This window comes from Anastrepha ludens, chromosome 2, assembly GCF_028408465.1.
Source record: "Anastrepha ludens isolate Willacy chromosome 2, idAnaLude1.1, whole genome shotgun sequence".
Classification (NCBI taxonomy): domain Eukaryota; kingdom Metazoa; phylum Arthropoda; class Insecta; order Diptera; family Tephritidae; genus Anastrepha; species Anastrepha ludens.
Window position 1 is genome coordinate 69,187,921 of NC_071498.1, and position 27,045 is coordinate 69,214,965.

The window sequence follows — 27,045 nt, forward strand, 5'->3', positions numbered from 1 at the left end:
AAACAAATAGTACACAAGAAAGGAAAATGAAGTGAGTGTAGTGAGCTATGCGCACTTTACATATTAACAAAATGAAATAAATTTAAAAAATACAAAATGTAAGTAATAGTAATTTGATACATATCCGCAAAGTGAAAGGGGAACGAGACAATACGGATTAATAATAACAAAAGAATAACAATAATAATGATAAAAAATAAGTAGACATTTAAAAATATTTTTATTTGTATTTATATTTCTATCCACACACAAGCGAATGTCATTTATACAAATGGAGCGATGTCAGTGGTTTATTTAAGCTATAATACGAAATTGAGCACAAAAAAGCAGCAGCTAGCTCCAAAGCGAAAGCATGAGAAAGCCGCGGAACGCAACCGTATCCGTACATCCGTTCTACCCTAGCACTAATCTCAAGTACGAGTAAATTTGATCAGCCCGCCGAGCAACCTAATCAATGTTAAGTTGTCGGAAGGTACCCTCTACGCCAAACAGATCATCGGTAGTCTTCGGTGAGCCGGGACGCAAAGCTTCGTTGGCCTTTTTGTCCTCTTGGCTCTTGAACCATGGTGTGTATTCTTCCAACTTCTTCTTCCACTGTTGGTTCAATTCAACTACCGAACCGGCTTTGCCGCCATATTCGTTGGGCAACAAATCACGTGGCACCGCCTTGTACAAACTTTCCATGTTGCTGTGGAAGGTGATACGGTTGCGGATCTTCTCCTTAACAAATGGGCGCACAAAGTTGAAGATGGTGTCTACCAATGGCGAGATGTTGAATACATGTACCTCTTTCACCTTCACTGGGTACGCCTCTTGCACAGCAATGAGGAATTTCTTAATCACAGTTGGCGTGAATTTGGCAAAATGATGAGCTGAAGCAAGTGTGGCATCAACAATGAAAATGTCGCCAGCAATGCCAACTTTCTCCTCCAGCAGACGAATGTCGCCGATCATGAGCGCCACTTTGGCGGCATCGTTAATGTGGTTCGCTTGGAAGTCGACATCAATGCCACGCACGAAAGTAATTCGGCGACCATTGGGTGTGAGGCCGGGCAGAGTGGGGCAGTGTCTAAAAGAGGAAGATGGAGAAATATTTTTTAAAAATAAAGAGGGTTTCCCATTACACAAACCACACTTACAAATAATCCAACACCATGGCTAGTTCAGGTCGATTAATATCACGATTGGCGAAAAATTCCGGCACAGCATTGCGCATAGTATAGTACATGTCCAGCTTCTTTTTCACCTTCTCTAAGCTGAATTTGCAGCCACGCAAGAATGTAGCTAAACGGCCATCATCCATATCCTTGGGCAGGTGCGGTTGTGTGTCCAACCATTCACGTATGAGTTTGATGTCACGATCGATGTCCGATTGATTTTCGGGTTCGCGCAGTTCCTCGCGAATGGTGATGCGTTGTTGGGGTGTGGGCTGAACGAGCATCATCTGAAAGAGGGAAGAGGTGGGTGGTGTAAAGTTAGGTAAGTAAATTTAAGATTTTTTTGTATTTATTTTTATATGTAATTAGGGATTTCTCAAAACAATTAATTAATTCCAACAATTTTCACCTTTATAGAATACTTCAATATTCGTGAGTGTCATAGACTCTATTTTATTTTTATTTCTGAGGCCGCTGTTGATTAAATAGTAGACCTGGAAAGCTTAAAATTGGTGATCTTCGATTTAACTTAACTCAGCCACAAAAACTGCACAAACACCTGATATCCATATTGTGTAGTATCTTAGTTTTACCAGCACCTACCGCACCTAGGCTGCGAACTATTCTAGAAAATCATTTGTTTTCACTTAGCCAATAAAACGAATGGTCGACATTTTTATAGAGAAAACACCCAATAGTATGAGAAAAAAAGTTGAAAACACCAACACAATTTTTCATTTTTTCCAAATTCAATGGGTTTTAAAACTTTAAAATTCGGACTAAAAAGATTGAAATTTCAATGTAAATTGCTTGAATCTCTTTTTGAAATCTGCACAAAGTTTGAAACTTGGACTTATATGGCTTTTGCAGAAGAATGAAATATACTTTCTCAAAAAAAAAAAAAAAAAAAAAATACGGAAATAAATAAATAATTGGCGTGTACACTTCTGTTAGGTGTTTGGCCGAGCTCCTCCTCCTATTTGTGATGTGCGTCTTGATGTTGTTCCACAAATGGAGGGACCTACAGTTTCAAGCCGACTCCGAACGGCAGATATTTTTATGAGGAGCTTTTTCATGGCAGAAATACACTCGGAGGTTTGCCATTGCCTGCCGAGGGGCGACCGCTATTAGAAAAATGTTTTTTTTTTTATTAATTTTTCTTTCACCGAGATTCGAACCAACGACCTCTCTGTGAATTCCGAATGGTAATCACGCACCAACCCATTCGGCTACGGCGGCCGTCGTCGGAAATTAAATAAGAAACAAAAAAAAAATGTTAACTTGTCATTAAGTCCCAAAGTTATCAAACGCACCGAAAACGAACTAAACTGAATAAGAAATATCAGAAATACATACATTTAAATTTTAGGGATAAAAAGTACCCGATGTCGTGTTCAGAAAATTCTTTTACTTGCACCTTTATGTGTTCCGCGGGTTATCGGAAGCAGTCGGACAAAGTGTAGTGAATTTTTGCCATGAAAAGTTTTAAAAGATGCGTCTTTTCAGTTTCACGTGATTATTACTGTACCATCTTTTCTGCCAACGTAATTGCATATGTGATTGAACTAAAAGCAATAAAAAAATTAACAACATCAAGAGGAAAAAAACTTACAAGTGACCTTCATAATGTTAAAATAACAAATTTACGCGTTGAAGTCCGCACAAGAGTACAACAGAGTTTGTCCTACATACACTCTGCGACAGTGTCTGCAGACGTGTTGCGCAATATTCATTATTGGGGTCGTACAACCGCATACGGCAAAGTGTTGTAAGAAGTTTTTCAACAATGAATGGCTTCAACTGAAATAAATATTTGCATGTTTTTGCTTAAATAATAAAACGTTCAGAAAAAGAGTGAGAAATACTATGTTGGCAACCAAAGAAGAAAAATAAACAGGAGATATACAAATGAGCGCCCATACACACGTAGCTACATATATATGTACATTTGCCCGAATTCACATACGCATATACGTAAATGAAAACGTTTTATAAAACTTAGCTAAGTTAAGCGGCGTGTTAGCTTTGACGTCGATAAACATTTCCGTCGACTGGTAAGTAGACCTGTGTTTTCTTTAGAACAGAGTTCAGTTGCGTGCTGGTAGTTCTTCTATGATATGGTAATTATGCTTTTTAGTTTAAACTGAATGCAGCTGCCCGTTTTGAGTGTTGCATAACAGCGAGGAATTGTAATAAATATAATACGTTTATTTTTCATATGTATATATGCATTTATCGCAGGCGATGGAACGATGAACTGTATGAGCTTTACGACGACATAGACATAGCGCAGCGAATAAAGATCCAGCGGCTACGTTGGCTGGGTCATGTCGTCCGAATGGATACAAACGCTCCAGCTTTAAAAGTATTCGCTGCGGTATCAGCTGGTGGTGGCAGAGGAAGAGGAAGGTCTCCTCTGCGTTGGAAAGATCAGGTGGAGAAGGACTTAGCTTCACTTGATGTGCGTTTTGTTAAACTCGGCCAAAAACGCGCAAGCGGTTATCGCGCCGATTAAGAAGAAGAAGAAGATATATGCATAATATGCATATACTAATTTGTATTCACTTTTAAACCCCCTGATAACTTTCAATGACTTATCTCGTCAAACGATTGCTTAAAACCAAACGAAGTCACAAAAACAAAAAATATAGTGGGTATGCCCCAGTAGGAAAATGTAGAGGGAGGACAGTGGATTGAGCTTTTAGAAAATTTATTATGCTTTAATTCATAACAAATTTAATTAGTGTAGCCATATTTATATATATAATATATCGTCTTTTATACATATTTATGCATATAATAATAGGACTATGAATAAGTTCGTGCGGTTTTTTTTCGAAATTTGAAACTTTATTGACGTAAAATGGTTACAAATTTAATATTCAAAATATTGTCCATCGCTTACTACTACTTTTTCCCATCTTTCTGGCAATTCACGGATTCCCTTTGTGAAAAATTCGGTCGGTTTTGCCGCAATCCACGAATCGATCCATTTTTTGACTTCATCGTAATTACGGAAGTGATGGTCAGCCAGGCCATGTTGCATCGATCGGAAGAGATAGTAATCGGATGGCGCAAGGTCTGGACTATACGGCGGGTGGGGTAGGACATCCCATTTGAGCGTTTCTAAGTATGTTTTGACCACTTGTGCAACATGTGGCCGAGCATTGTCATGTTGCAAAATAACTTTGTCGTGTCTATCGGCATATTGCGGCCGTTTTTCTCGCAGTGCTCGGCTCAAACGCATCAATTGTCGTCGGTAGACATCCCCCGTAATCGTTTCATTCGGTTTCAGTAGCTCATAATACACAACACCCAGCTGGTCCCACCAGATACACAGCATAACCTTCAGGCCATGAATATTCTGCGCCGACGTCGATGTTGAAGCATGGCCAGGGTATCCATACGTTGCCCGACGTTTTGGATTGTCGTAATGGACCCACTTTTCATCGCCAGTCACAATTCGATGCAAAAAACCCTTTCTTTTGTGCCGTTGAAGCAGTTGTTCGCATGCCATAAAACGGCGTTCAACGTCTCTTGGCTTCAATTCATACGGCACCCAATGGCCTACCTTTCGGATCATTCCCATGGCTTTTAAACGTTTGGAAATGGTTGATTGATCAACTCCCAAAGTTTTTGCAACCTCTTCTTGCGTTTGAGCCGGATCTTGATCGAGCAATTCCTCCAATTCGGTATCTATGAACTTTGGCGGCGCACCCTCGCATTCTTCGTCTTCCAAGCCAAAATCACCACTTTTAAAGCGTGCAAACCACTTCTGGCACGTTCGCTCAGATAGAGCATGCTCACCATAAACTTCCACCAAGATACGACGACTTTCGGCTGCTTTTTTCTTCATATTAAAATAATGAAGAAGAATTCCCCGCAAAAACACATTATTTGGCACGAAATTCGACATTTTCAAGTGTGGTAAAAATATTGTTGTTTACGCTTCAAATAAAAAACTTATACTGACGTTTGTGCCTTACGACAGTAGCTCTCCAATGAATGTTTGGAAATGTGGATCGATGGAATAATAATCAAGTTACGCCATCTGTTGTAAAACCGAAACGAACTTATTCATAGTCCTATTATATAATATATGTATATTCATATCTGGGTTCAATAATTACTGCCAAGAGAGAATACAAAAGATATGTTTAAAAAAAAAGAAATTTTAATACTTTGTTTAGAAAACTTTTGAATAGGGTTGCTACATATCTAAAAAATTATATTTATGTATATATGTAATTGGTGTACGCCCTTTTTGAATGTTTGGCCGAGGTCCTCCTCCTATTTGTGGCATGCGTGCTGATGTTGTTCCGCAAATGGGGGCATCTACAGTTTTATTCCGCTATTAGAAAAACCTTTTTCTCTCAATTGGTATTTCGTGTTTTTGTTTTACATAAAATTAAAAAAATTAACTCAAATGAAGTATTGTAAAACGAGTACCAAATAAATAGTTTTTTAAAAAGCTTCATTAAACATTTTATTTGGAAAATTATTCCGTTTCGAAAAGGCGAATATTAAAAAAATATTATTGGGAGGTTGAATTAGTTTTAAAGGTTTTTTTCGAAGATTTGGGGCTTTATTGTGAAAAAACGGTACAAAATATTTTATTTGAAGTATTGGCCATCGCTAGCTACAACTTTCGCCCATCTTTCGGGCAATTTCCGGATGCCGTTTCTTCAAAATTCTGGCCGCTGCTTGGCTATCCATGACTCAACCCATATTTTGGTAGCCTCGTACGAGGAGAACCGCTGGTCCGCCAAATCGAGACTCATATGCCGGAACAAATGATAATTGGAGGGAGCTATGTCTGGACTATACGGCGGGTGGGGTAACACTCTCCAGCCAAGCGTTCCAAGGTATTTTTTGACAGGTTGAGCAGCATGCGGCCGAGCGTTGTCATGTTGCAAAATAACCTTGTCGTGCCTTTTTACCGTTTCCGGCCGTTTTTCTTTCAATGCCCGGCTTAAACGCATCAATTGCAGTCGGTAACGATCCCCCGTGATTGTTTCGCCCGGTTGGAGCAGCTCAAAATATACGACGCCGACCTGATCCCACCAAATGCAGAGCATGATTTTCTTGCCGTGAATATTCTGCTTGGCCGTCGACGTTGATGCGTGGCCGGGCAAACCCCATGATTTTTTGCGTTTTGGGTTATCGTAGTGGATCCATTTTTCGTCGCCAGTCACCACCCAATGCAAAAAACCCTTCCGATTTTGTCGCTCGATCAGCAATTCGCACGTAAAAAATCGCCGTTCGACGTCGCGCAGCTTCAACTCGTACGGGACCCAATGTCCTTGCTTTTGGATCATTCCCATCGCTTTTAGACGCTTGCAAACGGTTGATTTATCAACGCCCAATGATTCAGCAAGCTCTTCTTGGGTTTGGCACGAGTCCTCGTTTACCAATTCCCCCAATTCCGCGTCCTCGAACTTTTTGGGCTGGCCAAGACGCTCCTTGTCTTCGGTGTGAAAATCACCACTTTTGAATCGTCGAAACCAGTACTCACATGTTGAAATCGACGGAGTATGGTCTGGGTAGGCCTTCTGCAGCAATTCACGGGCTTGGGCTGTATTTTTTTTCAAATTGAAGCAGAAAAGCAAAGCTTCCCGCAAATTGCGTTTCGACGGCACGAAAGTTGACATACTCGGAGCACGAAAACACTGCGTTGTTTATACTTCAGCGAAATGACAGATACTGATAAACAAAGCCTAGGGATGAGGCTTTGTCATGAATATATATTCAGTATTGCCAACGCGATAAAGTGATAAATAGCGCCATCTGTGTGCCACCTTTAAAACTAATTCAACCTCCCAATACATAAGAAAATTTGGCACTAAAGGCTCAATCATTCTTCTCCAGTTAAACACACGGTCCTATTAGACGGTACATTTAAGTGACCGTTAGTATGATAAATTTCATACCTGCGCCTTAAGCCTTTTAAAATTCAGTTCATTGGTAGACTTATAGATTTATAGACATTAAAGACTTATATCGTTCGATCTGGTTCCATAACTAAGCCGGTGGTAGGCTTTAGTGGTGTTACATCGAAAGGCATTTAGTGTGCATAGGAAGGCTGGTGGGAGGGATACTTGCTGAAAAGCCTACGATTAAGCTTTACTTAACTAACTTAACTTAATGAGAAGGATCAGTGCGAGGTATTCGACAATCCTGAACGAGGTTGACAGGTAGAGCCCATTAAAGTCTAGAAAAACCGCGTTTTAAGATCAGAAGAACCATGCACACCGAAAGCTTATAGCGGAGCTTAGATTTGATTCGATAAGAGGCTTATAAGCATTGAGAAAGCACACAGGTAAGAATCCGCACTGAGAGTGTTAAATTCTGCTATCAGACTAAACTCAGCGGTATTTCGTTAAGTAGGGTGCTTGGTTTTTGCGAAAATAAATTTTGGCCTAGAACCTCAATCTTCCGTCAGTTATCTGTGTGCATATAGTGAATAAAATTTGGGCTCATTGTTATAAGCTCACTGATTGTCTTCTTGTGCATTCTAGTACTGTGGGTAGGAACCTGTGCTTCAAGGAAACTAACATCTCATTGATCTGTCAGCGTTAAATCGATGAGCATCCTAACTGAGTTAAAGGTTAAAGTCAATAGATAAGGTTGAATAGATACTATGGTCCAAGGGTCTTAGTGGAGGCAAAAGAGTGAAGGGAAAAAGTATATTAAACAAGCCTACGTACTAGATATTTTGTAGACAAATATTAAATCTGATTAATCAATATGAAATCGAATGAAAGAAATAATGATCAGCAAAACTTCTGTTAGAGTCTGAAAACCTCTAGTAGCTCAATAGCTTCCCGAATCGCTGCCAAGAGAAAGAAGCCGAAGTAGGTGTGAACTTTAGCTTCATTAAAGATGAGTTTTCAATATATCTTAAACCTCGGTGCTTTGGCAGACAGCCAGTTACCAATTAACTGATAGGATTTTATTGACTTCTGTACAAAAGGAAGCAGTATGAAGACGGCTAATTTAAGGAAACATTTGTTGTAACCACTTACCTAGGGTGTATTTAGCATTTGCAATTACTTATTTTTATTTGTTAAGAATTTTATTGGTACATAAGAAACCATAAATGATTTTGACGCGCTTTCTGAACTTCTGATATTGTCTTTTGCCGTTATTCACCGCTATCGTTAAGCCAAGGAGCAAACTAAATGATCAATAATTTATAACTTAGTCAGTTCATTATCAAGATTTTAATAAATTCTTTTGCTTACTCAATTTTATTTACTTTTTAAAAATTCTAATCTCCAACCGGCTGTTGAAACTCTTGTCGCTAGGCGATTCATTTTTCGGTCGCCATTAAAATGCGGAACTACATAAAATCAAGTTCTACTGGAGGATGTGCATACATTAAGTTGTGTAAATATAATAGCTTAGCGGACTAAGTTCAACTAGCGATTAGTTAAAACAATATGTGTTTGTTTTCGATCACGCCACACATTTGCTAATTATGCCATCAGCCATGCGTTCAAAACGAGTAACTAAAATAACCTCCTCAGGCAATAATTTCGCATCGAGACAAAAAAGAAATAGCGAAATTGTTAAAAAAATATTTCTCAAGTTAAAATTTAATAATGAAAGAGAAAAAAAGTTAATAAACGAAACAATTTCGCAACAATAATAGGATTTTAATTGATTACAATTTCATTGTCAGTAAATATGTATGTAGGTGCATGTGTAACTGTGCACATCTACAAGTTTTTGTTTACCAAAAGCTAAGATTTTTAATTTGCTTTTATTTTAAGAGATTATTTCTGAACTTTATGGGCGTGGCGTTATGCTTGATGACACCACAACGATAACATTGCCTTTTAATTAGCTCTCCACATGTCATCCTTGTTGTTGTTTTTTTACCAACATTTGCTTGAGTATGAAATAATTTCGATCTGTTGCTTTTGAGGTTGAGTGCCAGGTATGAATGAAAAGGTTATTGACGAAATATTTTGCTTCATAGGTGGATGAAGGTCGTCATGGCAGATAATTCAGCTAAAAAGTGTAGTAAAAAAGTACATCGTTGATTAAATAATTTAAAATAAAGACAAGGAAACTAAGAAGAAGCTCGTTATTACGTAAACAAAAACTTCGTACTTCAGTGAGCCTCTGAAAATGGAAAGGAAAATCTCGTTTCTCACATATGCTGCTGTTAGTGCGATAAATTTCATTCAAATTTTCATCAATTTCCTCCTTTTGACTCTTTTGACTTCATTCAACGTTAAACATAATGTTTTGATGGCGCCATATTTTTAATGAGTTAGTGCGTTGGAAGTTACATCCCTACTGAATTCCAATGAAAGCTTGGTGACAGTGTCAGTATGTTTGTGTCATCGATACAAAAATGAGTTTCGAACAAAGAGCGAATATCAAATTTTGTTTTAAAATCGGTAAAATGTTTACCGAAACATTTGAATTAATGAAAAAGTGTATGGCGATGATTGTTTATCTCGTGCCAGAGTTCATGAGTGGTTTACATGTTTCAGAGATGGTTGTGAAGGCATAAGTAAATGACAATAGACATACGGCCGCCCAAAATTAGTAATCACCGAAAACTTCATCAAAATTGTTCGAAAATCTATCCAAAAGGCACAGAAATCATCGTTGAAACTCATGGCATGGGAGTTGAACATCCCCAAAACATCGATTTATTGTTTTTTAACTGATCATTTGGGCTTACGAAAGGTCTGTGCACGTTTCATTCGAGAAAATACGAGAACTTCCTTTACAACATGTACGTTTTTACTCAAAAGTCGTAGTGGCTAACAACATCATTGAGATGTTTCTTCGTTTCCCAACTTTAGCATTATTGGATAGTCGCCTTTTGGGTGGAACTATGAGTAATCACATTCGGTCTGCATTGCCCTACAATGGAAGATTCCTATAGCTTTATACTGTCACCGAACAATGGAATATCTTTATGAAAAGTTTTTCGTGGTAGTAATATATTAGGAGGTTCGACATTGTCTCTTGAGGGTTAGCGGCTAGTACAAAAAAAAATCCTCCATTATTTGATGTTGATGATGATGATAATGCTGCATTTCTTTCAGTCCTGGGTTATCGTAAATAGTAAGCAATTGCTATTAATCCTCAAATGCAGAGAGTTTCGGGTTGTCCATGGGTCTCTAAAGCGCTCTGGCCAAAACTGAATCTTAAAAGGTCAAACGTCCTCTGTGAAGGTCCTGTGCTTCAAAGAAGCTATGTAAAAATTTTCAAAATGTCTCACGGGAGGGAATAGTTCTTTTTTAATAAATTCCTCAACTACAACAAGAATTCATAAACTGAATAAGTAATCAGATGAATACCATCGAAAATCATTTATTGAGAAAGGGAGAGAGAGAGATAGTTGAGAAGCTCCTTTAATTTAGAAAGCGAATATTTTATACACAACAGTGAGCCCTAAATTTTTGACATAACCAACATTCTGCTCAGTCGTAGATATGGAGCAGAAATCGACAGGGTCTGCAGGTTGTGTGGTAAGGCAAGAGGAATGATATACTATAGGCTACGTCTACTTGCATAACTTGCCATGTCCAAGCATGTTAATGGACAACAACGGAAGAAACTCGACATGGCTCATTGGAAATTTTGGCTGCTACTTTGATGGCAGCTCGTAGATATCCCAATAACTAAAATTCTCTAACAAAAAGGCACGTCTGAATAGTGCTAATATTTTCATTGATAAATTATTTTCAAACCCTGAGGACATATAGTATGTGCCCGTGTAACTACAATGAATTCGACAAGAAAGATTAATATTCATTATTTATACAAAATTTGCATTTTTCCCATATAGTATTTATTTACTATTTATAAACATATAGTGAATACCAATACCCTCAGAACATATGCAAACTATGTATTACATAATAGTAGTATGTAAATGGGACAGCTGCCCTGCTTCTGTTTGCAAATAAATATGTAAAAAAGTGGATAGACGCAGGCAAAGCGGCAAGCTTTACAAGCTTCATTCACAGCACCGTCAAATGGCAGGTGTGGAGTGTGAGGCAGCATAGTGAGCATGACAACGTGTTTATGCAAATTGTCTTATAGTACAGGAACAACAAATCAGCCAGCAGCAACAATTGTCTGCTCGTTGTCTGCAAGCGAGAGGCGTGCAACGAAATTAATTCACTACTTGTGGGTGTGGCGTGCAACTACTAGTACTAAACAAGTAGGCATGCAAATAGGAGTGTAAATAAATAGTTTAGTTCAATTCTGCCTAAGTGACACATCACGACGACTCCAGTCAGTCTATTGTTATCGTCTGATTGCTGATTAATCACTGCTTTGATTTGGGTGAATGTCTGTATAGTGGCTGACTGATTACTGCATGTCAGGGGCTTGGCAGTGTAAGCGTGACTGAGCAAAGAGGCGAGTTTATCGATGTTAGTGGAGAGTTGAATTGAAGAATGGTCGTTGGCAATGGTTACCTGGTTTTAGGAAGATGTGCAACTCATAAAACACAATATTATATATGTGTGTTAGGGTGTATCACTCTCCATACAAAAAAAAAAAAAAAAAACGCGGAAAAATCAGTACTGCTTTTTCATCGAAAAAAGACTTCTGCCAAAATATTTTGAAAAAATATTGGAATTTACGTGAGTTGGACCGATTTACAAGTAGCCCTTAAAAATCGAATATCTAATCTTCATTAATATGTATGTGTGGGCGTGTCGCTCTATTGGCAGATTTTTCTCATAAAAGAAGATGGCAATGAAAAATTGGGAGTCTGCGTGCAACCGCAGTAGCTCCAACACACTCTATTAACCATTTGAGTATTCTGGTATTAAATTTTTTTTATGAAAAATTAGTTTGGAAGAAAAAAGGTGTATCGTAGTTGCACTAATTTACAATAAACTATAAACCGACGCAGATATCGTATTGTAATTATTTTTTATAAAGCTTAGTTTCTGTAGTTTCTTTGTTGCAAATGAGCGTAAAAATTGTAAATTACTTAAGCAAGAACTGACTTTTATACGCACTGAAAAAGAAACAAATGTTTCATAACTGCATGCGAGCTACTAAAGTAAAAAAAGGAACAATTGCGCAAAATTCATAAATTATTACATATATATACTGGTACATATACACCGCATAGTGGCCATTCAACCGTTGCCTTCATTTATACCATCCTATTATTTGTACATTTACGGTGTTGTTTATTACTTCACTTTTGCAAGGCAAAAAATTTTATTTAGGCTACTAAGTAGACATCCACACACTACTTAATACATATTTACATATATAACGCATATGACATAATAATTTTTGGTGTTGCAAAAGGCCAAAAAGAAAAAAAATTCCACGCGCTAATTGATGATTCACAAAAAACTCAGCAATAAAGCGGCAATCCGCATGTTGGCTATGCGCTTGAGTGTGTGTGTCGTTGCATATGTGTGAAATTATTGTAAAACGCATACCAATACAGTTACTTTTCTCAACGCAGAGTATATAAAATAGTGAAACACAAAAATTTTGGTGGGCCATTTTTTGACCCTTTTCCTCAGTTTTTTTTTTTGAAAGTGACAATGAAGGTAAATGGTGAAAATGTTTTAAAATGAACTTCGAAGGGGGTGATTAAGAAATTTTCTAACCATCATGTGTGGAACATAGAAAAGAAATAATATGTACACATAGATACATGTGTAGTTATTTAAAAAGTAATAAACAGTTTGAAAATGTGGGTATAATTTTTTTCGCAATTTACATGAGATCCACCAGACTCAGCGAAATTCAATGAAATGAAACAAAAATTAGAAAAATTAGATGCTAAATATTTTTCCTCTACCTGTTGATTTGATTGTTCTAAAATCGCATAGCTGGCGGCGTTGATTTATAGAAAATATTAGAGGTAAATATATACATATATATTAGGGCAGGTTGATTTAAAAATCGCTCATTGCTCTGTGAAAATCGTATTCTAGGGATCAAAATAAGGCGACATCATTCGTTTTAAAGGTATGGTCCCTTCGGCAAAGTTTCTTATTTTGATCTCTAGAATATGATTTTCACAGAGCAATGGGCGATTTTTTTGCCTCCCCATAAATCGACCCGGCCTAATATATATGTATGCAATTGGCCCTTTATTGGGCGTCTGGTCGAGCTCCTCTTCCTATTTGTGGTGTGGACTTGATGTTATTCCACGGAATAGAGGGACTTACAGGAGCTCGGCCAAACACCTAACAGAAGTGTAGGCGTATAAAAAATAGAAACACTGACTTATAGCAAGCGCAGGCCGCGCATAGATTACTCGGTTAAGTAGAACTCGGCTAAGAAGACTCAATAAGTTTCTTCCTTATAATTACAAATTTCCTCTTTTCAATAGTTAGTTGAAATTAATATACTATAAAAACAAAAGCAGAGTAAATAAAAAAATCATAAAAAAGAACGTGCTATTTTCTGCTCATAAGTATGAAGGTAATTGTAAAATATTTCGCTTAAATAAATTAAGAAGCGCTCGAAAGATTTTCGGCTATAAAAAATGAACAATTAAATTTTTCTTTAGTAGTAAAAATGAATTAAAAAATAGTAACTATAGTAGATAATAACAATAACAGCATAGTTTTCGCTTTGCTCTACAATTTCAAGCACAGTCGCGATGAAACTAAAAAAATAGCAGTTATTAAGAAATCCAAATTATAATAACCATAACACACACGCTTTGTTATTGTTGTAATTAGCACATTTTTGCAACAGCACTTTCGCATTTTATTTCTTGCCTTCTTCTTTCGGCTGCGGAAATTGGTGCGCACGTTTCGGGGGCTATGACCAATAAAAATAATTTATGGCCGAATGGCTAGAGTTGTTAGTGGACAAGTGGGCAATAATCCGAAGTTCGAGTATTATTTTCGATTTCTATTCAAGCAGACGGATTTGATTGTGCTTTAAAGTGTTGCGCTACTTGCATCTGCTTGCTTTTCAATCAGGTGGAGTGGTTAAGATAGAGAGCACTGCACGAGCCATACTTTTGTAACTCTGTTAATGCGCTAACGTATTTTGTCATTGTTGCTTCAATGGTTGAGGAACAATTTCTTGTTGCAATCACTTGCAAAATCGATTGCATTCTGTTTAAGAAAACTAGATTAGACGCAAACGCTCCAACTGGGAACGATGGTAATCGACGGCGCAGACGGGCGCATGCAACAAACACAAACAAAAAACACACATGATACGCGTGAATGTGTTGGCCGGACATTCACTTGCTCCCGTTCGCAGCGCGTAAAATTGCAATAAAAGTTTACATAGTAATTTTATTTCACTTTGCGTTGGCCAATTCCGTCGCAATGGAATTGGCTAGCCGAATTTAATGCGCTTGGAGAAGGAATATTCGAAGAATTGTTGCGGAAATAGTGCATGTAAGCTTCGAGAAAAAATGGAAAATTAAACTTGTACTGTTAGACATACTATGTGTGCTTCATACATTAGGGTGTCTCACCAAAGAAAGTTGAGCTTACAGAACTATAAAATGTATTTATTATATTTTAAGAATTCCGCTTAAATATTTTCGAAAATATTAAGATTTATGTAAACTGGACCGATTTGATAATACATATATGTGTACTTCAAAAAATTGTGTTTTTTGTAAATATAAGTAATTTTTCAAAATACTTTTTAAAGATCTGCATAAAAAAAAATTTAATTAAATAAAGGGTTTTTCAATAAGGGCGGGTAGATGTTGAAATGGAATAAAATGGCGTTTGCTGTGTGGCACGTAGCGCCATCCTGCTGGAACCACATGTCCTCTAGGTCCATATGGTTCAATATGGGCTATAAGATATTGGAATGGCCGCCACGTCTACCGAAAAATGGGCGCAATGCGCGCAACGTTTGCGTTAATGAACACTAATTTTGATAATAAAGTTTTATCATTTGAACGTGCTGTTCAATCGTGTAACTTGTCATGGTGATTTGGCATAAACAACTGAGTAATAAACAAAAGATTTGACAGATGTCACCAAAACAAAATGGCTGCCACAGGGCGCCAAAATCGACCCGCGCCAATTGAAAAAACCTTTAGATCTTTTTGTTTTAATTTTATCGACGGAAACAAATTACTGTAATTTTTGGTGGTACTTTTAAATTGTGCGGGTCACGTAAATCTTAATATGTTCCCGAAATATGTTAGCAATAAATAAAATACAATGGACTTTGTAACTCCCTTAGAAAAATAGTACCGATTTTTTTGTTATGGAGAGTGGAGCACCCTAATACAGGGTGGCTGATGAAAGCCGCTACCAAAAAAAAATTGAATAACTTTTTTTCTTTTTAAGTTATCTGTTCCATTTTTGTTTTAATTTGCAGATTGATCTTTAAAATTTATTAAAATGGATAACTGGGACACGCAAACAAGAATTTGGATAGTCCGCCGCTATCACGCACTGGAGTCCGTAGTTTTGGTACAGAGAGAGTACAGGCGGATGTTTGGCGGCGATCCCCCGAGCAGATGGATCATAATGAGACTGGTGAATAATTTTGCTGAGCAAGGAACAGTCACAAGAAGGCCTTATCATCGAAACCCACCAGTTCGGACGGAGGAAACGATCGCTGCTGTAGCTGCAGCTATACAAAGCAATCCAAGGGTTTCAACAAGAAGCTTATCTGCTCAACTTGGTGTCAGCCGACAGTCTTTGCAAACAATAATGCACAAAGATTTAGACTTATTTCCCTACAAAATTCAAATGGTTAACAAACTGAATGCAGCAGACTTGCCGATTCGCTTGGAATTTTGCCAGAAGGTCCTGCAAATGGTGGAAGAAGACCAAAACATGTTAAACTGCCTTTTCATGTCTGATGAGGCCCATTTCGATTTAAACGGCAATGTGAACAAACAAAATTGTCGAATATGGAGTACTTCTAACCCACAGATACTCCACGAGACGGAATTGCATCCTCTTCGCGTGACAGTGTGGTGTGCGGTTTCTTCACGCTGTATTGTCGGGCCTTATTTTTTTGAAGAAAATGGTCACACCGTTACGGTTACTGGAGACCGTTATTTGAAAATGCTGAAAGAATTTTTCTATCCAGAACTACGCCGAAAGAGAATTCCTTTCAACTCTGTGTGGTTTCAACAAGATGAGGCAACGTCTCACATAGCCCAGACTGTTATGACATAGTTGCGACGAAAATTTCCCAATAAACTGATTTCAAGAAATTCCGAATTTCGTTGGCCCCCCAGGTCGCCTGACCTTACTGCACCTGACTTTTTCTTGTGGGGTTTATCTAAACAAGAAGTTTATAAAACAAAGCCAACAAATTTGGATGAACTAAAACAATCCATTCGGCTATTCCTGTCGCAACTCTCAAAGCAGCAATGAACAACTTTTTACTAAGATGCCGCACTTGTGTCAACGAGCATGGGGGGCATTTAAATTCAATTATTTTTAAAACTAGTTAAGCTACATTTAATAAAATTTAATGACCTTCAACTTGAAAAAAAAATAAATGAATTCCATACACTAAAAAAAAAGTTATTTGAGTTTCTTAATGTAGCAAAATTCATCAGCCACCCTGTACCTATGTCTACCTGTAAATGTGTATGTAAGTGCATGTTTATCTGAACGTGCCCCACTCAAATCAATACTTATTCGTCATACTCTGTTGTAGCAACAACTGCATTTGCAAGTTGATTGCACTCAGAAATTCGCAATCAATGTGCTTTTGCCTTTTTGTGTTGCAGCAATTGTTGCTCGCATGCTTGTAAGTATGTATGAGTACATACTACTGCTACAAAGTGTTGCAACATCTTTTACAAAATCATAAACGAACTGGTTCGACCGCTGTGGCTTACAGGGGTTTAGCTCGGTTTAACTCTATTGTCCAATGCTTGTGTGTAGATAAATAGACTTACAGAAATGCACACATACACACATATATATATATAAATATAAAATACATCTATGCATATGCATATTGGCTTAAGCTTGTAAGCATTTGGCAAGCTATTTTTGTTTTTGTTTGCCAACTGTTGCCATTCTGGTAACCGAGGAAGTGGCAATAAATATTTTTCTGCAAGATTGCTTCTCGGTCTTTTGTATTGGAATGATTAGTGTGGCAGTTTTTGGCTAAGAGTTCTAAACCTGTTTTCATGAAATTACACATGGAACAGCAGTCAGTTTAAATACATGTGCAAATGCAATTTTGATTTTTAAACATTTGCTTTTTGAGGAGCGTTTATTTAAAATGAGTTTTGTAAATTTTGTAATAAAAGAGGTGAAGGGGAATTAGTGATACTATGTGGTTCTGGGAAAAAGAACTATTATCAGCTCAGCTGGTTAATTATAAGTAATAAAAATTAAAAAAAAGCGTTTTTAAAATGTTTACCAGCGTGCGTGTCTGTCTCTTTGCACGAGCTAAACTTCGATATGACTTAATCGATTTTCATGAGATTTTCACGCAAGGTAGAGAACTCTTTAGCGCATATTATAGCCTATGCATATTATCTAGGCAGGTGGATGAAGTGGCGTGAAATTTGGAAACTTCTCGTTTATAAAGGTTTTTCCAATACGAGGTGTTACAGGTGAATGGATTGCGCTATCGAGAGATGATTAACGTTTTTTTATGGCCGAAATTGAATGGTATTGATCTGTACAGGGTTTATTTTCAACAAGACGGCGCTACATGTCACACAAGCAACGAAACCATTGATTTTTTACGGGAAACGTTTCCGGACTGTGTTATCTTTCGAAGAGGTGATCACGATTGGCCACCGAGACCTTGTGATTTAACACCTTGTGACTTTTTTCTTTGGGACCACGTGAAAGAGAAGATCTACGCCAACAACCCAGGGTCGATTCAATACCTCAAAGATGAAATTCGTGAGGCTATCGTGGACATAGGGCAGCAATTCGGTTATGAAAAATTTCATGGAAAGGATATTGTCCTGTAAGCGTGGTCGTGGTGGTCATTTCTCTTATGTTATTTTCCACTATTAACGGCATATCTTTCCTTTTATAATGAAATAAACATCGGATTGGATCATTGTATTAAAAAATAGCATTTTTCTTTGAATATCAAAATAACACCTCTTATTGGAAACCCCTTTATTTCGAATTCCGGTTTATGAAGTTTCATCTTATTAGCTAAGGAAAGAGAAATATTTATGTTAGTCGGAACTCCAGATAAAAATGCGATTAGAATTGGTGAAGCTCGGTTACTGCTTTATTAAGCCTTCTTTAAAGCCTCTTAAAGTTGGGGAAACTTTTTTGGATTTATGCCCAGGTAAGGATTGTCCCTTCAGCAGGATTTTCGAGAAATATATGAGCGATTCCCTAAGCTCTTCTAATACACACAGGATAAAAGACAGCTCAGCCTTCAGATAAGTTAGATTGAAATCTTTCAAGCGACAGCTTTTTTCTCATAAATTTAACCGGTTTCTTCCAATCCTTCACTCGAAAAAGTTTTTCATCAGGTATTTTTTCGTCCAAGAAATACGGCTGTAGGTTTGTTAGACTGCTGAGAAGCGTGCGCTATTAAAATAAGGCAGTTTCATTACCACAGTGGCTATCGAACTCGAATCAGCCGAATAGTAGTCATCACTTACTCGGTTACAGTGTAAAAAAAGTTTATATTTTTTATGTAGAACATATTTTTTCAAACCTCATTGATTCTGAGTTCAGTTTCATTAAAATTATTAACGAATTCAGGCTCTACCATTCTTGAAAGCATAAATAAGAATTTGAAAGTTGTTTTGTCAGAAATTTACATTAACCAACTTTTTGTTTAAAAACCCAGAGCAAATCAGTTTGCATTAATTTCCAAATGCATAAAAAATATGCAAAATATTTTCGCATTATCATAGGAAAGAAACTATTTATATAAAATTAAGTTCAGCCAACTAGTTTAATGCATATCAGATCAAAGACTTCTTTGGCAAAAATTTACGCAAAAAACTCCATCCAGTTTCGCTAATATTATACAATATTATTTTATTTTAATACAAGACGGCAATAGCAAAACCTATAAAATTTACTAATTTATGCTCACATATACGAAATTTATGCCTCTCATGCAAATCACTAAATTAGCGAAACCGGGTCTTTGTTATTTGCAAAGTTTTTTTATTGCTTTATTTTGCTTAATTATTATATCCGATACTTTTATTGGGCAAAATAAAACTTCCGCATTGGTCTCTGATTTGAGCCAAATTTATGGAAAATATTGAAGACAAGCTTCCATATTGCTACTAACACATACCGACACTTGTATGTCATTGCAAAAGTCACCTACATTTTGCAGCAGCACAAACGAAAGACTCAAGCGGCGAACTTGACATTGCTCAAGGTTTTATGTCGATTGGCGTTCAATCAACATTTTTGCGAAAGAAGAACAAAAAAACAAAAACACCTTTTGGTACAACAAAAACAAGTGCAATGATAAATGTTAAAATCTTAGTAAAGGCAGATTACTTAATAAATAGGAGTACCTTATGCAAACATACATAAGCGGTAAGTATATACAAACAAATTTATTTTCGGAGTGTGTCTAGTTGTTGTTTTCCACATTGCTGTTTTGTAAAAAAAAATGTTGAAATAATGCACTCGTCGCGAATGCATGAGAGTTATTTATAATTAAAGGTTTAACGTACAGTAAAGGTAAGTGTTCTAGATTGCGTTTTGCACATAAGGAAAATTTAAATTTTAGCGATTATAGTTTTTGTCGTGAAGCTATTTTTTTTTTTCAAAGAATGAAAATTGCATTAAACCCAAATTTAAGTAGTAAATTTATATAATAAATAGACGCTCAGGCTTAAGTGATGAAAATAAGCTAATCATTTATAAGTCTATATTTCAGCCAATAATATTATATGCCTGTCCAGCCTGGAGTGATATCGCAAAGTCACATGTTAAGAAACTGCAAATCTGCCAAAATAAGGTACTCAAAATGATGCTACGACTCCCATGGCATTTCTCCACCAAAAAGCTTCATGATGAATCAAAAACTAAGATTTTGTCAGATCAAATACAAAATTTGACTAAAAGATTCAAAACTCGTTCCAGTTTTTCGGACAATCTACTAATAACTGAACTTTCTTAATGTTCAATTAGGCCCTGGTACTTAAATGCGAATAGATTAACCCTAGCTTGTAAGATGTATAGCGGAGGTTTTTCATAGTAGTTTTTTCCTTCGAAAAAAGAGAAAATCGTTTAAAAAACCAAACCTGTGATAAATATACAAATATAATAATGTAGAATTAAGATTTATATCATATTCTGTAAATTGTGCGATAACATAAATATTGTAATGTTTTTCTACTTAATAAACTCTTATCTTATCTTGAAAAAATATATAGGAAACTATTGAAAAGAAAAGCGAAAAGTGGTAATGAGCCTCGAACTTCAAACACAAATAAGAAATAAAAAAAAAAAAATGACGGGTGAGCTGGACTTTAACTATGTTTTAAAGTGACCAAAAGTTAATATTTATTGTAATTCTTTATAGAAAAAATTCAGATGGTCTACAAATCTGGCAATAAATGATAAAATAATAATGTTAGTTTCTTCAATTTGTCCATATTGTGAAGCAGTAATATATAAAATAATAGCACTAGTTAATTCACACATTTATAATTGAACCTTCTGATGAGAAATAAATTTTCATTCCATTTTCGTTTTTTCCATTTATAGCGTTTTTGGGATCCGAATGAAAGTACGCCGTATGTAGACAACTTTTGTGTAGCAAAGTACAGTAGATTCTGTTTTTATGCGGTTTTGAAATAGTGCGGGTTTTTTTAAATTAAAAAATGCATGTCGACCTATCGGGGATTGTACTTATAAACAAGATTCGAAACCAGCTAAGCAAAAACTCATTATACATTATATCAAAAATGCTAACCTTACAAGTATGGAACCGCCTGCATCACCATCCAGATCAGACGTGTACATTTCCTCAAGTGACGGAAGTGATTTTATGCCAAATCCTAAACGGATGCGCAACATGCGGGTATTGTCTGATTCAATTTCTGACGATTTAAATTTATTTTTCGATTCTGACGTTTCTTAAATAAAGATATAATTTTCAAAAATACAATTTTTGTTTATGCGATTTTATTTAATTATTTCAGATTCATGCGGTTTTTAGCACTTTTGAAACGTATCTATAGTTTTACTATAGAACTGGTAGCTTTTTTTATGCTGTTTCTTGCGGAACGTATATATCGCATAAAAACAGAATCTACTGTAATAGTCCAGAATGTGCAGCATTTCTTTTACAGTGGTTCGAAAATTTCAAATTTTGTCGTCGATTTTTGATGGATAAGCTATGAATATTCTGTGGTAGAATTAAACGAGGATGGTTCTTGTGGAACATTTTAACCCTTTACCCCCAATTTAAGGCCGGCGGGCCAATTAAAAGGTCAAAAAAATCGATTTTTTTTTTTTTCCTGAAATCAATAGCTTAGATATTCAAGAACATGAGACACAAATTTTCAGAGTTAAATTCCAAGTATTTGCAGAGCTACAGAGCCGAGCGTAGTGCGGCGTCGAGCAACCGTGCGCTTATTGTTGTACTTTGAAGCGCGTTTTCTCGGCTTTTCATTTTCACGATTTTACCTAATTTATGTACACGATTGCAAAAAAACTTTTTTTAAGCGACTTTTTTACCCAGTTGAAGAGTTTTTTTTTTCCTTGAAAAACCACTTTTTTTTTCTACCTTCCCCAAAAATTCGAATTTTACGTGTTTCTCCTAATTATCTTAGTTCACATCGAAGATAATTACATCAAAATTAATAATCTTTTTTTTTTGTTTTCAGATGAAAATTGCAAGTTGTATCTTGTACAGAAGTTGGATACAGGCGCTCTGGGAATCTATTGATAACTCGGCTTACAATATATTGTTGGAGATTGTACAATTTTTTTTTTTTTAGTTCAAATATATATTAAACTATCCCCAAAACTTCATTTGGCTAATTGTTTTTTTTCTCATCCTACAACGCTTCGCGAAAACTACTGAATTTAGGACATCTAATTGGCCCGCCGGCCTTAACTCCTTTTTTAAGAAAAGTTCTAAAACTCCCTTTAAGTGCGATATCTGAGCACCAACATGTTCAGTGAAAATATTTATTAGAAAATTTCATTGGGGGTTACGGAAGACACTGAAGTCATTAATATAAGCGTTCGTCCGTAATTGACGGAATTACTCGGATCACTATTTATATTTTCACGAACACTCAAGTGCCAGCCACCTCGGTCGGCTCATTTCGTAGCTTTATGTTGACACTCGCTGTTAAATGCGTACAGCGCCCTAATAACACTTGTGAACAAATTTTAACGAAATGAAAGTAACTGAAGTAAGTATAAACTTAAATTTTGAACAACTCAAAAATTTTAATGGGATTTTGTTTACTCTAACAGTTGTGAAAAATTGCGAAGCTGCATTTTTTGACAACAATTTTTTCTATATTTCGATGTGGTATAAAATTTTTTAGAAATTAACTAATCTCTTCTCTGTGAAAAAAGGAATGCTGCATAGTGTTGTTAATAAAAACCGTCAAATTGTTTTAATTTTTAATTAAAAATAAAACTTTAACTGCTGTTTGCTCAACTAACCACTGTTTCATAAAGTATTTTCGTTTTCGCAAGTCTTTATTAACTCTCTGATCCAAATATTTAAAAAGTTTAGTAGCTCAACTCAAAGTCGTTGAATTCAAACTTCTATTCGCCGTAAGTTCGTGATTGACAAATTTTTATCTGACGGTTTGCTGAGAAAACAAAAAAGAGTTAAGGAACAATTTATCATCTCGGTTAGTAAAGTGTACACTGAAGATAAGATGTGAAAATGGCTCTAAATATCATTATTTTTACTAAAGATTATGAATTAATAATTAAATCTTAAACTTTTTGTACAATTTGTTGGTTCACATTTCTTCATTATTCCTCCAAAATTGATCGGTCAGCTTGACGTCCTCAGTTAGAATATGTCATGCCTCTATTGAATTGTTTATTTGCTAAACAGTGCAACCTTTGATGCATATTACTGTGGCAAAATCATACAACAACTTATTAGAACCTCCTGGTACACTCGTACATATTTAAACATAAGTTGCTTCATGCTTCCAATTTTTTTAACCCCGTTAAATTGAGTGCAAATTTCTTTTTCTTTTATTTTATATTTAAATTATTTGAACCTATTTCGGTAGTAAAATCCCTGTTGTATTTGGAAAAATTGTACTCCTCGAAATTTCTAAAGGATTTTTATAAATAAGGGCTAATTTATTTAGTACTTTTGACGTGAATTTTTTTTATTAATTTTCTGCTGAAATTGTATTAATTTTATACATTTATTAAGGGGTTATACGCAGTTATGACTTTCAAAAAAATCGATTTTTTTATTGCATTTTTGTAATGTACATATATTCAAAAGTATACGCACGAAATTTGAAGTAGATCTAAGCAATACTTTCGGAGTTATACCTAAATATGTAAAGATGCCTCGGCACGTTTTAAGGTAGGTATTGAAACTTTAAACGTGTTTTTTTCAAAACGGCATTTTTCAAGTCGGTGTACACGATATCTCAAAAACGGCTTGTTTGATCGGTCAACCGTTTTAACTCAATCTTTAAAGATACATTTTCTAGTAATTAATCGTTCCTTTTGTAAATCTGATACTTATTTTCCATTTTATAATCAATTTACGGCCAAATTTTAACGTAAAATCGAAATCATTTCTTTTAAAAGCTGCCATTTTGTGAAAATTCACTATTTTGATTAGCCGAACGATTAATTACTAGATAATCTAATATATTAACAAAATTTGTTTGGTTTTTTGATGTCAGATAATCCAATCCTGAGTTACGATGTACACCGTAAATCGTCTTTTTTTAAAGGAGGTTCCAGAAATCGCCTGCAGCGCGCTCTATAATCAACATTTTCATAAATAAAAAATTTTGTTACGTTCTTGGAGGATGCTTTTATAACCGTCAAAAATTTTCAAATTAAAATATCCTCAAGTTTCTTCAGGATAAATCCTTGACAACCCGTCTTTTATTTGCTTCATAACTGCGTATAACCCCTTAAGGCCGCAGCGGCTGATAACCTGTTTTCAGACATTGTTCCTCTAATAGTTATGTGTTGTTTAAAAGCTGGTCAGAAATTAATTTATTCTAAAAACATTTTTAAATTTTTTTGTTTAGTTGCCTATAGCCATAAGCTCTCATTTGCGGTATATGACCCAGGTTATTTTTAAACGAATGGCTCTAATATAAATATTTAAATAAAATTATAGCGACTGGTAACAATAAAAAAATTTAAAGTAAAGTATACCAAATTGTTAAGGCAAAATGCCATTGGAATATACCAAAGATTAAACACTTAAATAGGCCTCCAAAGTACTTATTACACAAAGAAGAGGTTTTAGGTGCGTCACTCACGCCGAATGGGTTACTACTCTTAGGATGCGGATACCCTACGTTAAGGTCACGTAGTTGGAATGCGAAAATACTACTTATAATACTACCTGCACTTCTAGCGAGAATTTGTGACTCAAGATGAGGAGTTAAGGAAAATGAAAAGTCGGCTATAAAAAAAATCAGTTTTTTCAATAATTCAACTAATAAAAGGCTTCTGAAACGGGCAAGAACACATCTGTGTCGAATATATATTATTTTTAACAACCAGAGAGCGCAATAGAAAAACAATTGAGTATTTTCAATTCTTTGAAATATTTTTTCTTAATAATAATTTTGTGAATAAAATATTTCTTATAAAAGTATATGACTAAAAACGGAAACCGTTATTATTGTTTCATAATTTATTCCTTTTTTAAATAATTTTTTCCTAATTTGGTTGAAGTTACATATTTCTTATACAAATATGTGTTTGGAAACAAGAAAAAAACAAAACCAGAACAAAACAAATCGGTTTACAATTTTCTTTAAAACAAATTCGTAAAAATATTATTAATATATTTTTTAAATACTTTGTACTTTTAGTTTAATTTGAATTAAATATTTTTAAGTAAAAAAAGTGGAAAGAAACGGTATTTATTATATTGTTTTGCCACTTTATTCAATACATATTTTTTAAAGATTACTATAATTTTTATATATATTTCTTCTTTTAAATTTGATTTGAGTCAAATATTTGTTACACAAACGTATCTCAAATATTGACTTTGTTTCTGAAAGAAAATTGTAGTTATATAATCTTTTTATATATTTTTCCTTAAATTTTTATCCAAAAAGAGTTGTCTTTTTTATTAATATTATTTAATTTTTTTCTAGTTGCTTTTTACAGTACAGTTGTTCATATTCAGAAAATTTGTATTTAAAAAAAAAAAATAATTTATTTAAAAAATTTTTTTACTTAAACTAAATTAGTTTAAATTTTAAAGATATACGTTTTTGTAAATTTAAAACTTTTTTTATTAAATTCATTTTTTTCTGAATACTTAGTTGAACTAATTTTTTCTCATACGGATTGGAAACATTTTTCTTTAAACTTGATTTTAATAAAAACTATCTTCACTACTAATTTAACAGTTTTTTAGAGACGATAGTTTCAATTTATTTTAATAATATTTTTGCCAATTCCCGAAACCTTTCTATAAAGTAGTAATTTTGACAAAAATTTATAATTTCATTGCTTTGGTTACTTAAATTTTCCTTAACAGGAGGTGTGGTTTAGCAGCGTGCAGCCTCACCTACTCTCAGGGGTTCTTAAGACTAGAGATCACATTGTACAAATTTTACCAAAGTATAGAAAAATAAACACAGCATAAAAATTTTCATTTTTAATAAATATAAGAAATATTCTCTTGCCATACACTTTTCATACAAAACAAAAAAGAACTTTCCGAAAGAGAAAAATACAACTTTTTAAAGTACACTTTTTAGTATGTTATTTCATGAATATTGCAGGTATTCTATTTCTCCTTAATTATTCCCCCCGAAGCTAAGAACAAGTATCTCCTTATTATAGAACAAATTTGTCGAGAACTTCTATCTGAATGTGAGATTATTCCAGAAACAGTTTTTCCATTGTTTTTTTAAGTTTTGGGCTTCGAAAATGTTAAAACAAACTTCATTTTAAGAAAACGTTCATTATTCGAGTAGTTTGATTTTAGCTCAGTAAGCACATTTGTAACAAACTGCTTTTAAGGCAGCGTCTAAAAATATGACGTATCTTATTCGGATACGTATGGGCTAAGAAACATTTTTTTTAATTCATGTTTCAGTTTAGCTAAATTTGTTCAATACACTTTTGTTTTAAATTTATAATATTGTTTATTAATTTCCTCCTTTTAAATTTGGTTCCTTAATTTTTTTATATATTCACTGCCCAGTTCGTTGCTTAAGTCTTTTGTTTTTACAAATATTTAATTATTCAATTAGCTCGCCTTTTACTTTTTAAATTATGTTATTTTATAAATTGTGGCGCTCTCTCTTACCTTGAGGTTTTTAAAGTTTTCTCTATAAATTTAATAAAAAAATTGAAGTGTTAATCCTTTTGTAGCGTCACGTCACTTGGTTACGCGCTCTTTATTTTATTTGGTTTTGAATTTTTGGCAAGAATTGAAATTTTCACGACCGCAAGCAACAACGACAGCAACCGCTTCGTTGGTGGCTAAATCTGCAACTGAGTACTGCCAAACATGTTTTGCCGCTATATAAGTCCGGTCTAGATGCGGCCTTTTGCTGTTGCTGCTGCTGCTGCGTCGCCGTCGTTGCCGTTATTTGCAATTGGACATCTATTCGGCCATCTAAGCACCACGTCGCGCCACTTTGCTCTTCTACACACACACATACAGAAAATGTGTTAACATGTAGGTACATAAGCTTGAGTGTGTGTGTGTGTGTGTTGCCAGTGCACTGCGTGTTGCGCAGCTCTTAAACGATGCGCAGCGGTACAACACAGTTCCACATCACTAAGTT

At 35.2% G+C, this 27,045-nt stretch overlaps 1 protein-coding gene across 1 annotated transcript; it reads right to left on the reverse strand.

The window, feature by feature from the left end:
* On the reverse strand, positions 1 to 26,738 carry LOC128871760 (alpha-tocopherol transfer protein-like). Its single transcript, XM_054113812.1, has 3 exons — positions 26,562 to 26,738; positions 1,140 to 1,444; positions 1 to 1,069 (listed from the first exon to the last, which is right to left on the reverse strand). The coding sequence occupies exons 2-3, from the start codon at positions 1,442 to 1,444 to the stop codon at positions 448 to 450; spliced, it is 927 nt and encodes a 308-aa protein (XP_053969787.1). The 5' UTR covers positions 26,562 to 26,738; the 3' UTR covers positions 1 to 447.
* Positions 26,739 to 27,045: the final 307 nt, after the last annotated feature.